The sequence below is a fragment of the Mixophyes fleayi genome, chromosome 1 (genome assembly GCF_038048845.1).
Source record: "Mixophyes fleayi isolate aMixFle1 chromosome 1, aMixFle1.hap1, whole genome shotgun sequence".
In the NCBI taxonomy this organism is placed as follows: Eukaryota; Metazoa; Chordata; class Amphibia; order Anura; family Limnodynastidae; genus Mixophyes; species Mixophyes fleayi.
Window position 1 is genome coordinate 13,480,441 of NC_134402.1, and position 14,693 is coordinate 13,495,133.

The 14,693-nt window shown below is 38.0% G+C and overlaps 1 protein-coding gene across 1 annotated transcript in view; it reads left to right on the forward strand.

Moving 5' to 3' along the window:
• Positions 1-14,452, forward strand: part of LOC142152191 (vomeronasal type-2 receptor 26-like) — a 42,050-nt gene extending 27,598 nt beyond the window's left edge. Inside the window, exons 3-5 of the mRNA XM_075211053.1 lie at positions 4,230-4,460; positions 6,997-7,120; positions 13,560-14,452. Of these exons, the coding sequence (XP_075067154.1) occupies positions 4,230-4,460; positions 6,997-7,120; positions 13,560-14,452 (1,248 nt within the window). The remainder of the gene's footprint in view (positions 1-4,229; positions 4,461-6,996; positions 7,121-13,559) is intronic.
• The last annotated feature ends 241 nt before the right edge of the window (positions 14,453-14,693 follow it).

Here is a 14,693-nt window from a genome sequence, read left to right on the forward strand (position 1 = left end):
ATCTGTGCTCATCAGTAGTATAAGTACACAATATATATATGTATATATATATATATATATATATATATATATATATATATATATATATATAAACTAATTTGTACCGCTTACATTGTAACAAACGTACCCCTTTTTTTTTTCTTTGCGCTCTTTATTGACTTAGGCCTAAATCATTACGGAAAGTAAGGCAAGAAAGAGAGTAAATGTTCTACGAGACAAACCATGTTATAATGCAAGTGGTGCAAATTAGTTTATTATTTTGCATATTGGTTAAATAATGGTTGTTTATTCATGTAGCACACAAATACTTGATAGCTTTATTTTTACACTTAAATTTAAAGTTGATCCAGGAAATGTGCTTCTCCAACTATAAATCTGTTCCCATATTTTAAATTTACCTCCCTCCAATGCAACATGGTTTTGCCCAGGTGCAAAGATTCTCCTCTTTTATGCTTCGCTCTACTTAATGACTCAGACTCTCAGATTAACTACACCACAACCATTATTAGTTTAGTTGGAGTTAACCAATACCAGTGCCAAATGACCACAATCTACTAATTATTTTATTCATAATTCCAATGCATTTTGTGTAATCAGATTACTGGATGTTACATTTTATTCTTATGAATTCACTACTTGTCAAATGTAAATTAAATTGGTTGGACCATGGAAAAATGGCAAATGCACAGCATTCTTATTTTAAGGCTGACTCTATTAAATCTCATATTTTTGTGAGGAGCCTATTCATCATACAATGCACAGTAATATGAAATTAATGATAAACACTATAATAAGTCTTAGTTGGGGTTTGAAAAAATTCCAGTAAATTGTGTCTAATACCAAACAGTTGTAGATAGCAGTAACAAAAACAGGATCCAAAATCCGGAACTGCACAATGAGACCCAAGTAAGGGCCATTGTGTGGAGGCATCACGATCCAATTTGCAAGGTGTATAAAATCGGTAGGTGGACTGCACTCCTTGGTTGCCAGCATTGAATGTACTATGTGCCCCTCATAAAACTGACATTGCCACTGCTTGATTGCACAGAAAATCAACAATATTTACAGAGCGAGACCACTTACACATTGTCATGACTCTTGTAGAACCCTGATGCAGAACCTCATTACCATCAAAGGTTTTGCTTTTGTGGAATTAAATCCAAAATGTGAGAAGTTAATCTTTCTTTCCTAGCTTACTTTTTAGGACCTGATGCAGGTCTTTATATCCCAATATCTGCTTACAATTCATGACAGATCATTATATTTTAATGGTAAGTATGTAGTCTCTGCCTATCAGCAACATTTGCCTCTTCAAAGATCCTGTAAGTTTCTTGCTCTGGTATCTTTGCTTGTTTCCTGACTTTCTACATGTACATGAGTAATTTGCAGTTTCCACAACCTGCGTTCTGGCTATTCTGTTATGTTTACTTTTTGCATTATCTGTAATTACCACCATTTGAACTCTGGGTAATCTATTACATGGACTTCTGCATAATCTGCAACAACCACAGCTTAATCTGCAAATGCCACCATTGACGCTCAAACTATTCTGTTACTTGTACTCTTGAATAATCTGCAGTTACTACTGTTGGCATATCTGATTTTATACTGTGCACCAATATCATTGTGTTCTTCTCCAGTCACCGGGTATCTCCCAAACTGACACTGACCCGTGTGTTGCTTCAATAAATCCCACTGTGTACCTCTAAAATAATTAATTAATATCCTCCCCTTGCCATTTCATTTTTCAACTCATTTTCATTTTTCAACTTCATTTTTCAACGCTTTTTTATTCTCTACGCGAGAAACATTATAGTCATGGACAAAAGTTTTGAGAATGACACAAATATTATTTTTTCACAAAGTCTGATGCCTCAGTGTTCTTAGACCTTTTTGTCAGATGTTGCTATGGTATACTGAAGTAAAATTACAAGCATTTCATAAGTGTCAAAGGCTTTTATTGACAATTACGTTAAGTTTATGCAAATAGTCAATATTTGCAGTGTTGACCCTTCTTTTTGAAGACCTCTGCAATTCACCTTGGCATGCTGTAAATCAACTTCTAAGTCACATACTGACTAATGGCCACCCATTCTTGTCTAATTAATTCTTGGAGTTTGTCAGAATTTGTGGGTTTTTGTTTCTCCACCCGCCTCTTGAGGATTGACGACAAGTTCTCAATGGGATTAAGGTCTGGGGCGTTTCCTAGTCATGAACCCAAAATTTTGATGTTTTGATCCCCAAGCCGCTTAGTTATTCCTTTTGTCTTATGGCAAGGTGCTCCATCATGCTGGAAAAGGCATTGTTTGTTAACAAATTGTTTTTTGATGGAGAAGTTGCTCTTGGAGAACGTTTTGGTACCATTCTTTATTCATGGCTGTGTTCTTAGGCAAAATTGTAAGTGAGTCCACTCCCTTGGCTGAGAAGCAACCACATACATGAATGGTCACAGGATGCTTTACTGTTGGCATGACACAGGACTGATGGTAGCGCTCACCTTTTCTTCTCCGGACAAGCGTTTTTCCGGATGCCCCAAACAATCTGAAAGGGGATTCATCAAAGAAAATGACTTCACCCCACTCCTCAGCAGTCCATTCCCTATACCTTTTGCAGATTATCAGTCTGTCCCTGATGTTTTTCCTTGAGAGAAGTGGCTTCATTTCTGGTCTTCTTGATACCAGGCCAACCTCCAAAAGTCTTCGCCTCACTGTTCATGCAGATACACTAACACCTGCCTAAAGCCATTCCTGAGCAAGCTCTGTACTGGTGGTGACCCATTCCTGCAGCTAAAACAATTTTAGGAGACAGTTCTGACGCTTGCTAGACATTCTTGGGCGCCCTGCAGCCTTCTTCACAATTATTGAACCTCTCTCCTTGAAGTTCTTGATGATCCGATAAATGGTTGATTTAGGTGCAATCTTACTAGCAGCAATATCCTTGCCTGTGAAGCCCTTTTTGTGCAAAGCAATGATGACTGCATGTGTTTCCTTGTAGGTAACCATGGTTAACAGAGGAAGAACAAGGATTTCAAGCACCACCCTCCTTTTAAATCTTACAGTCTGTTATTATAACTCAATCAGAATGACAGAGTGATCTCCAGCCTTGTCCTTCTCAACACTCTCACCTGTGTTAACGAGAGAATCACTGACCTGATATCAGCTGGTCCTTCTGTGGCAGGGCTGAAATGCAGTGGAAATGTTGTTTTTGAGATAAAGTTCATTGTCATGGCAAAGAGGGACTTTGAAATTAATTGCAATTCATCTGTTCACTCTTCATGACATTCTGGAGTATATGCAAATTACCATCATAAAATATGAGGCAGAAGACTTTATCAAAATAAAATTTGGCCATGACTGTATATTTATAAAATTCACTTGCACACTATCATGTATAATTAATGTAGTTGCATGCAATTTGTCAATGTCGGTTTTCTATTATCAAAATTAAACTGTTAAACATATTTTTTTTAACATTTAAAATCAGAACAAAATAGACCCAGGTTCTATTGAGATATGATTTACCCCAAAAATTCAGTTTTGATGAATCAGAACTGGAGTCTAATCTATATGCAAATATGTACCGTATTTCCCCATGTATAGGACGCTCCTCTGTATAAGACGCACCTATATAAATCATGTGAAAAAATTGAGGATAAACATTATCCTTAATTTTTTCACAGAGTATTTGTGCAGCTTATACAGAGGAGAGACAACGCTATAGTGATTTCTGACTTACCCTGTCAGATGATTCCTCTGTCCTGTAAAGTCTTCTTTCTTCTGTCCGTCTGATCCTGATGCTGGAAACCCGATTAAGGTCCTCTCTGCGATGTCCGGATGTCCTTTAAAGGCCCTTGACAATCCTTTCAGGACCTCAAGGTCCTGAAAGAACTTCCGGACATCGCAGGGAGGACCTTAATCGGGTTTCCAGCATCAGGATCAGACAGAGAGAAGACTTTACCGGACAGAGGAGTCATCTGACAGGGTAAGTGGTACTACCCCTGTATAAGACGCACCCAGTTATTAGACCCAAAATTTTGTGGGGAAAGGCGCGTCTTATACATGGGGAAATACGGTATATATTGTCTATAGAATGCTTACCTCTATCATTGCTGTGTATTGTATTCCTTTCAACTGCAAAATCTTCTGTACTAGTTGTAGTCACAAATATGTGTTTTCTCTAATGTATTCTCACTTTGTCTCACTTTCTATTTCTCTTTTCTTCTTGAAAAGCTTCACACTTACATAAGAAATTTTCATTGTAAAGATAAATATGGACAACAAATTTTCCCTATGGAAAAAGGAGAATATTCTTCTACTTTAAACATCATAAATCGGGTAACAACTGAAGAAGGAGAAGCACTTATTGTTTATGATAGAGTTATAGGCTCATTTAATGGATCAGCTCCAGATGATAAGCAGCTATACATTAAACCATGGGAAATACATTGGAGAGTTGGAAGGGTAAGCTACCAACTTACACTGAGACGAATATTTAAAATGGAAATTAGTTTTATCTTCAGAATTTTCATTGAACTATTTCTAGCAATATATATACTATAGTACCAAAATGCTTTTTTAATAACTCTTGCAGGATTGATGCAGCCTAAAAAATGTACAGTAAATGGGAGCAGTGAACAATAGTGTATGCAAGATGCAGATCTTTGGCAGAGACGTGATTTTGAAATGGGAAATATTTGAGCCATAGGAGAAATGTATGTATGTATTTGGTAGATTCAATAGATATGTTTAAGAAAAGGGTTAGACAATTTTTTAGCAGAAAAGTGTATCCAGGGATACGACCTATAATTAAAATGAAGGATAGTAGTGGATGTAGGGTAAAAATAGGACTTCAATATTGGGTCAGGCGGAATTTTTCCCGATTGAAACAGATTGGCAGTTGTTTAATCTGGATCAATTTCAAATATAGGAGGAATTGCAGGAGATCCAAAATAGGTTGAACTTGATGAACCAGATGGCTTTTTTTCAACCTCATCAACTATGAATAACTATGTTGGTACAGGTTTATTGATGACTTTGTTAGTAATGTTAGTGTAATTATTCTATTTGCTAAAATACATATACCCAGTTTAGGAACTGATGAAGCAGAGAAGACAGTCTTTGTGCTGTGTTGGGAACAAAAGGTTGACTGAAGAGGGTCTAATAGTATGTGTGAGTATATAGAGCAGGTTAATGGAAGTGTAGACAAGCCTATGACAAGATCAGAAATAGTTGTTTTCAGATTTGCTTCCTTAAATAATGATGGAAAGACACCAGTGTAGAGTGAGAGATTACACCTTTCATTTAAGGTTGGGATAAGCATAGGAGACATCAATCAGTTGATTTGTGAGGTAGTAGTATGGGAAATGACTGTTTAGCAATCATTATGACCATGATGTTTAAGAAGAACTCCAAGACTTGTCAGGGGGATACCACATGTTTCAGGCCTCCACAAAGATGGAAACCAACATATATATTATGCACTTCTGTGACTTTTAATTTGTTATGCTAGCAAAAATCAATTCCATAGAGGATGTAGAGCTGAGAAGATATGTTTTTCAATGTCTATTACATTTGGTGCAATGTAACCTATTGGTTCTCTCTGTGCGAAAAAAACTGCGAAAAAAAATAACCTGCCCTACAAAGACTAACTAATTGGCTGCTATAATTAAGGTATCCAATATTGTAACTTGAGTCACTTACACTATTTGGGGCCTCATTAATTACCCTACCTACTAAAGGCATCAGAGCCCCTAGAGGTAGTCTGGATTTGGTTTCTTGATAAATTGAGATTCTATGTGATAGCTCTCGATGAAATAAGGCCAGCAAGCACATACTGGTTGGTCATATGGTTAATTTAAAACATATGCCTACAGTGTACTTAGCTGGGGTGTTTTGACTCATTTAGCTTTATACATGGAGGTAATATGGAGCGAAATTACGCAAATGTAATTTTTATTACCTTCCAACATCTTTAGCGAAGCCCCTGAAGAAGCAGAGGGGAGCTACTGAACTAATTATTATACCCCAACTTCTAATGCTTAGGCTACCCAACAGAAGTAATTTTACTGCCATTGGTTATTATGGATAATAGCTTAGCTTCTTCGGGTCAGAGTGTCCGAAAAGAGCCCTTTCTTTTTTTGTTGTTTGGAGGGGCCTCCTCATTAAGATTTTGGTGTTTTTATTTAGTCTATTTTGACTATGAGTGAATAGGGGACTTAAACCACAGAACTGTCTATCTCCACCTCTCCTCCCACTGGCAGTGTTCAGAGTGCAGGCTGCTTTTATAGTCTTTAAATTTATCCTTCTCTCCACACACAGCAGAAATCTCATGAAAAAAGAGTGTTTTTAACAAAAATCACTGTGGCAGGCTATAAAAATATTGATATTTACGGTTTTTCCTTTTTTTTTTTAATTCTAATTCTGCAATTGCATCCATAGTCACATGACACATGACCTAATGATCAGAGAGGATTAAGAATGCTCCTCTGAGCTCTATCTACATCTCCTCACAACCATCACATGACATGCTGAGAGATGTGTGACATAGGTCTGTGTACAGACTGGTTGTGTCTGTATCTGGCAGTCACTTTTGTTTGCCAAACAGATATTTTGAAATGGAGATAATGTTTTGTAGAAGGAAAACAAAGGAAAATGACGCTTAAACACATATGTGGGATTTCTAGTTTAAATATTTCAAAATTGGTAAAATGTAAAAACTTAATATCAAGAAAAATACACAGTCCAGCATAACAATTACACCCATGTTGGGTCTAATGGAAATCTTCTTAATTTTAGGTGCCTAAAGTACCAATGGACAAAGTTATGAACAATTCTCATCTATTTTTTTTAGTTGTTTTGTCTTAACATTGGCTAAACAAATGCTCCATAAAAAATCAGCAATCCAATATCTTCCTGCTTCTCAATATCCCTACATATTGGTTATAGTATTCTAAAGCTGTTAGCTCAGTTATACCTCTCTAATCTTTTCTTTTAATAGATGCCACGAGGTCAATGCTCTGAAAAGTGTCTCGATGGATTCAGAAAAGCCCCAAGAGGAGGATCTCATGCATGTTGCTATGACTGTGTGCCATGTTCAGAAGGAGAAATATCCAGTAAGTCTGGTATATATACAATATTTTACAATTTTGATGTGGAAGTCAGAGAATAATTAATTCACTGCAACCTTTAAGCATGGATCAGCATTCAGCAACATCAACATCATCAGCTATTTATATAGCACCACTAATTCCGCAGCGCTGTATAGAGAACTCACATCCAGGGCTGGAATAAGAGAATGGAGGCCCCTGGGCTAAGGGGAACTCCTTTCCCTCCTGAGGGCCCCCCCCATGATGCAAGCACCCCCCGCTGGTGAGCCGAGCCGCCCCTAAGGCACTTACCTTCTTCTCCTGGCATTGCAGTCCTTCCACGGCACGCTCTATGCTCTTTACTGAGGAGATCTCGTGAGAGTGAGACTCACGAGATCTCCTCAGTAAGGAGACTACAGCGTGCCGGGGAAGGACCGCAGTGAAAGTGCTCAGCAGCATTGATCGCGCCGGGGTCGCCCCCGACCGATCAATACTGCTGCTGAGCACTTTCAAGGGCCCCTTGGATACCCGAGGCCCCTGGGCTGTAGCCCAGTTAGCCCTAGGGTTAATCCGGCCCTGCTCACATCGGTCCCTGCCCCATTGGAGCTTACAGTCTAAATTCCCTAATATACACACAGACTGGGAGAGACTAAGATAATGTAATAGCAGCCAATTAACCTATTAGTATGTTTTTGAAGTATGGGAGAACCGGAGAACCTGGAGGAAACCCGCACAAACATGGGGAGAACAAGCAAACCTCAGACAGATACGGCCATGGTCCGGAAATTAACTCATGATCCCGGGCAGAAGTGTTTACCACTATGCCACCATTATGCCCACTTGTTAGATATTTTAAAGGTCTCTAATATATTCTAGTCAATATTATAAGGTACTCACATGCAGAAAGATGGTATGACAATAGATCATTCCCTGTTTGCACAAGAGGAGTGCATTATTAAGGACTATTTTTGTCCTTGTTTCATTTGTATTTTTAGAGCCTGCAAATCAGGTGTACACAGAAAGAACAATACTGTAGTGGGGAATCAATATCTTTCTACAACTCATCTTTATATCTTAAGGAATAAGTGTGTCAAATCAACATTTTGAAACTCCTCACAAAATTGTTTAAAGAATCAAGTGACTGATTGCTTTGAATTTAAATATTGCAAAATTACACCAGATCACTTCCAGTTAATCCAATAACCTCCACTAAGCACTTTGTGCGATAGGTTTTTTTTCACATTTGCATTTGATTTTTCTTCCCAGTCAAATACATTTTTTATCTTTTCTCTTATTTTATACAGTCACCTCCCCTTTTACACTTGGGTATCCAGTTTTGCACCCCCCCCTCCTTGTATAGATGTTATGATTTTTCCATAGAGATCCCACTCTTGTCCAAAAAAGACTTCTTCCAAAGACACACTTTGTTTCGGGTTTGGTTACTTTCATGAATGTGAACGGTCATCTGACCTTTATTAATTTGAAAATAAATTATCAAACTGATTTTCAAATGTTCTGAATCACATTTCATGACTATCTAAAGAAATAAATATGAGGTTCTTTAATATTACACCTTGTTTTAAATTCATATAATAAATTATCGCGTTGATACCTAGGGCCCAGTTGCTGCTAAATTAACTTAACTTTCATATTTTTACTCCATACGCAGAGCCAAGCACAGATCATGATCTGGTCTGCTCCTCATCGACAGCATATGATCCATATTTATACCAAGTGTACAAATGACATAATGCCAAGTCTTGCACAATGAGAGGAAAGGCAATGTTTTCATTGGCCAGTGACATTGTCATGCAAAATTTGGTGCCACTGGATGAGGCTGAGGTCCCCAATTCCAAGCACGGGAGGGTTGTTAAATTTATTGCCTGAGGGGCAAGACTCAACTCAGCAGTCTGTTTTAAAGGAAAAAAAATTAAGGTGGCCCTATGACCCAGCTCAGCTTGCCCTGATTCCAAGACTTATTGGAATTCCAAGAATTTTCTGGGGATCAGCTTAATGATGGTACCCTAGAAAATGCATTTAAATAAGTTATTGGGGTTAATTGCATAGTTAAAGCTATCAGGCCAACAGAATTAGTATCTTATTTTATTGTTAAGGGGGATTTATTGTTTAGAGCTGCGGTTGTTTAACAGAACAATGTTGTTAACTGGTGATAATGCAGGTACACATCTTTGTGGGGTCATTTGAAAGTGGAGACCGAACTGAGGACATTTCTTGGCTTGGTATGATAATACTGTGGGATCATGGAAAACTTTGCTACTTGGGCTAATCCACTTACAGAACTTGTTAAAAAAAGCCTGTCCAGACAAGCCAGTCTAGTTTGAGTTTCATGAGCTGCCTGGGAGAACCTAAGAAAGGCTCTATGTACAGTGCCACAAACTCCCAATTTTAGTAAGAAATTTTGTTTGCACACTGATGTATCAGCAGTAGGTCAGGACACAGAACTTTCACAAAAGGTGGATGGGGAGGAGAACCCTATCCTTTATATCATTCACAAGCTTCTATCTACGGAGAAAAAGTATGCCATTGTAGAACAAGAGTGCCTCGCCAGCAAATGAGCCGTGGAAGCCCTCCGGTATTACTTTTTGGGGAGGGAACCGTGCACCATTAAAGTGGATGCAAATGAACAAAGAGGTCAATGTCAGTGTGACCCGATTCTTGGCATTGCAGCCTTTCTACTTTATTGTTGAGCATTGCCCAGGAGTTCTGCATAAAAATATGGATGCGCTCTCCTTAAAATATGTGTTCCTCTGAATATTTGAGTCACCTAGGTTTGTGAAGCTAAGGGAAGGGGTATATGGCAAAAAGCGCAGTTTGCCACACACTTTTAAAAAAGAGAATGATAGTTGTTCTGAGAGTCTCCAGGCAAACACTGCAGACAGGATTAATCCTTCACACCTCTCTGCACGCAGAGCACATTTGGTTTGATTAATTACTGGCTTAGTTAGTAAGTGCTGGGGAGGAAGCATAATAGCTGGTTTTGTGTTGTGGGTGGGGAGACCAATGCTGAACTAGTTGGCCAATCACTACTGAGGTGACTGAGTAATTAGCCAGAAGTTGGGTTGCAGGAAACTGTAAATACTCTTATTTGATTGCTGGAACTTTACCTCTTGCTGACCATACATTCTTGACATCCTTGAATAAAGTGCATCAAAGTGGTTCAGCAAATCCATGTAAGCATCATATGTTTGTTGTACTTATCACTATATATATATATATATATACAAAGAGACAGGGGGCGCCACACATAGTGTATAATCAGTGATAAACAATCTAGAGGTATCTCCAAGATAAGAAAACTCCGTACCAAATGTGTAAATAAATTAAGCAAATATGATGATCAGGCTGACCGTACTAGGGATCCACCTCATGTCTGGAAAACAGGATTCCACGATCATAGACCAAGTGATAGAGGACGATCTGCGGACTCAAATATAGCCACAATATTGTAATATAGTATAAAAAGAGACCAATCAAGTCTCAAAATACCACAGATTTAATGGCACCACATAAAAAATACAAATGCCCGTACATTAAGCACAATAAAACAAGCTTAACTGTCCGCTGGCACAAACATGGAGGAAAAGGGTAGCAGCCGGCAACACCTCAGACATCCAGTAATGAGCACAGGGACCAAGAATCTCTCCAACGCGTTTCGTCTTGTAGGTAAGACTTTATCAAGGAGTAATGAATCCAACGTGATCACAGGCTCCTAAATACTCGAGTCCTTCTACAGAAAAGCCAATGCAAACACGATCTCGGCATGTAGGCGGTAACCTCCAGCTCCCGATACGTCACACCCGGAACTCCGCTTCCGGTATAGCGATTTTATGTGAGGACAAATTTTATGTTTGAATAACATCAGAAGGGGACATTCCCAACAACTCCAGCTCCCGATACGTCACATCCGGAACTCCGCTTTCGGTATAGCGATTTTATGTGAGGACAGATTTTGTGTTTAGATAACATCAGAAGGGGACATTCCCAACACCGAGCCAGAATATCTGTGATAGGAACTAAGTCCCTATACATCACATCCGGTTCGTCATCAGCAGTGCGTATATTATAAGAGCTAGTTCTTAGTCATTAGCCTTAGTGATACATACAATTTAAAAGCCTTGAGACTATACAACATAAAAATAAAAATAAATACACAAGTAAATAGTACATGAAGACAAAGTATAACGCCTCACTATCTAGTACAGAATCCATCTAACTAATCAGCATTATCACAAAATGTACAAAAATTCTATATACATCTTTACATATTCCCAGATCATAAATGGAACAGACATATATAAAGTCATTACAATAGGGTATTTAACAGCATATGAGCAACCCCTTAAAGAGACAAACAAATAATCGGTACCCAGCAGATGGGCTAAAGGAGGGACAATGGACTCTATCCAGTACACAAATATATCAGCACTAGAATACCCCATAATAGGGGTTCCATGAAAAATACCTGAAAAGAAAAACCGGCATTAATATACAAATCAATAAATGATTACATCAAAAATGAAGCCATTTCAAATGCTTCATTTAGGCCTCTAGGTGCCAGGGTGTCCAATTTATACACCCAATACATCTCTCTATAGGTAAGTTTTTTTGCCAGATCTCCACCTCGTGCACCCAACACCACATGTTCAATTCCTTTGAACTTAAGACCACAGTATCTAGACATTTCACTGCTTGTCAGAATGCTGACCCTGGTACCCTGGCACCTAGAGGCCTAAATGAAGCATTTGAAATGGCTTCATTTTTGATGTAATCATTTATTGATTTGTATATTAATGCCGGTTTTTCTTTTCAGGTATTTTTCATGGAACCCCTATTATGGGGTATTCTAGTGCTGATATATTTGTGTACTGGATAGAGTCCATTGTCCCTCCTTTAGCCCATCTGCTGGGTACCGATTATTTGTTTGTCTCTTTAAGGGGTTGCTCATATGCTGTTAAATACCCTATTGTAATGACTATATATATGTCTGTTCCATTTATGATCTGGGAATATGTAAAGATGTATATAGAATTTTTGTATATTTTGTGATAATGCTGATTAGTTAGATGGATTCTGTACTAGATAGTGAGGCGTTATACTTTGTCTTCATGTACTATTTACTTGTGTATTTATTTTTATTTTTATGTTGTATAGTCTCAAGGCTTTTAAATTGTATGTATCACTAAGGCTAATGACTAAGAACTAGCTCTTATAATATACGCACTGCTGATGACGAACCGGATGTGATGTATAGGGACTTAGTTCCTATCACAGATATTCTGGCTCGGTGTTGGGAATGTCCCCTTCTGATGTTATCTAAACACAAAATCTGTCCTCACATAAAATCGCTATACCGAAAGCGGAGTTCCGGATGTGACGTATCGGGAGCTGGAGTTGTTGGGAATGTCCCCTTCTGATGTTATTCAAACATAAAATTTGTCCTCACATAAAATCGCTATACCGGAAGCGGAGTTCCGGGTGTGACGTATCGGGAGCTGGAGGTTACCGCCTACATGCCGAGATCGTGTTTGCATTGGCTTTTCTGTAGAAGGACTCGAGTATTTAGGAGCCTGTGATCACGTTGGATTCATTACTCCTTGATAAAGTCTTACCTACAAGATGAAACGCGTTGGAGAGGTTCTTGGTCCCTGTGCTCATTACTGGATGTCTGAGGTGTTGCCGGCTGCTACCCTTTTCCTCCACGTTTGTGCCAGCGGACAGTTAAGCTTGTTTTATTGTGCTTAATGTACGGGCATTTGTATTTTTTATGTGGTGCCATTAAATCTGTGGTATTTTGAGACTTGATTGGTCTCTTTTTATACTATATTACACTATTGTGGCTATATTTGAGTCCGAAGATCGTCCTCTATCACTTGGTCTATGATCGTGGAATCCTGTTTTCCAGACCTGAGGTGGATCCCTAGTACGGTCAGCCTGATCATCATATTTGCTTAACTTCTTTACACATTTGGTACGGGGTTTTCTTATCTTGGAGATACCTCTAGATTGTTTATCACTGAGAATACACTATGTGTGGCACCCCCTGTCTCTTTGTATTTATCTTTTAGGTGTAACACTTGCAGACAGATGTTGATTGACTGGGGAGCTGCCTATTACATTTAAGTATAAATTCATTATATGATTCACTGTGGTCACTTTTACTAAGCGCTGGTTAGCTTAAAGAACTTTTTGGGTGTCATATATATATATATATATATATATATATATCAATAATTAACAAATGTTGTACTCTATGTTATATGAAGTGGACAGTTTTCCTGAGCATATTAAGTATCTAGAAGGGGGGAGATGATTGAGAAAGAAAGATAGAGAAATTGAGAATAAAAGACAAAATAGAAAAGAAAAAAAGGGGGAGAGAAACAGTGAATAAATACAAAGGGAAAGAAAATGAGGACAACATTGCTACTAACAAATTTTGCATCATTATATTCCCTAGATAATGAACAGTGTGTGAAATGCATCGATAATGAATGGCCTAATGATGCAAAAGACAAATGCATAGCCAAAGTGCAAGAGTTTCTTTCATATGAAACGGATCCAATAGCTTCAGTTTTTTCTGTCATGGCCGTACTATTTTGTGCTATAACTCTCTTCATAACTGGAATATTTATTTATTTTTGTAACAATCAAATTGTCCGAGCTAATAATCGGAACCTTAGCTTTATCCTCCTCATCTCTCTAAAGTTGAATTTATCTTGTGTATTTCTTTTCCTTGGTCCACCAGTACATATAACCTGCATGCTGCGACAAATCTCCTTCAGCATCATATTTACTGTCACTGTGTCTTCTGTCCTTGCCAAGACTATCATGGTTTGCATCGCTTTTAAAGCCACAAGACCCGGAAGCTACTGGAGAAAATGGGTGGGGGTCAAACTACCAAATTTTTTAGTGTTGATCTGCTCATCTGTCCAGGTCCTGAATGGTGCAATTTGGTTATCAGTTTCTCCTCCGTTTCAAGAGTTTAACATGGACACATATCCTGGGAAGATCATCATTCAGTGTAATGAAGGTTCTGTGTTGGCCTTTTATCTCATGTTGGGTTATATAGGATTTCTGGCAGCTGTGAGTTTTTTTCTCGCTTTCATGGTGAGGACATTACCTGAAATTTTTAATGAGGCCAAATACATCACCTTCAGCATGTTGGTGTTCTGCAGTGTTTGGATCTGCGCCATCCCAGCCTATCTGAGCAGTAAGGGGAAAAATATGGTCATTGTAGAGGTTTTTGCTATATTAGCTTCATGTATTGGAATATTAGGCTGTATATTTTTCCCAAAATGCTACAATATACTGATGAGACCTGAAATAAACAGAAAAAAACTTTTGTGCTGAGAAAAATAAACTATTACTCATAATATGAGCTGAAATAATTTAGCAGATGCGTAATAACCTTTTTTGTTTCACTTATAAAATATATAGACAATTTTAATCTGAACATTTTGCAAATGCAGTTTGAAAGCAATGATTGATTTAATCATTTAAAAATGATATATTTTTTATTAGTGCCATTATTTAAGGTATAAACTCTAAATTGCTATGTTATTTTTCATATATATTCTTAAGGAAATTGAAT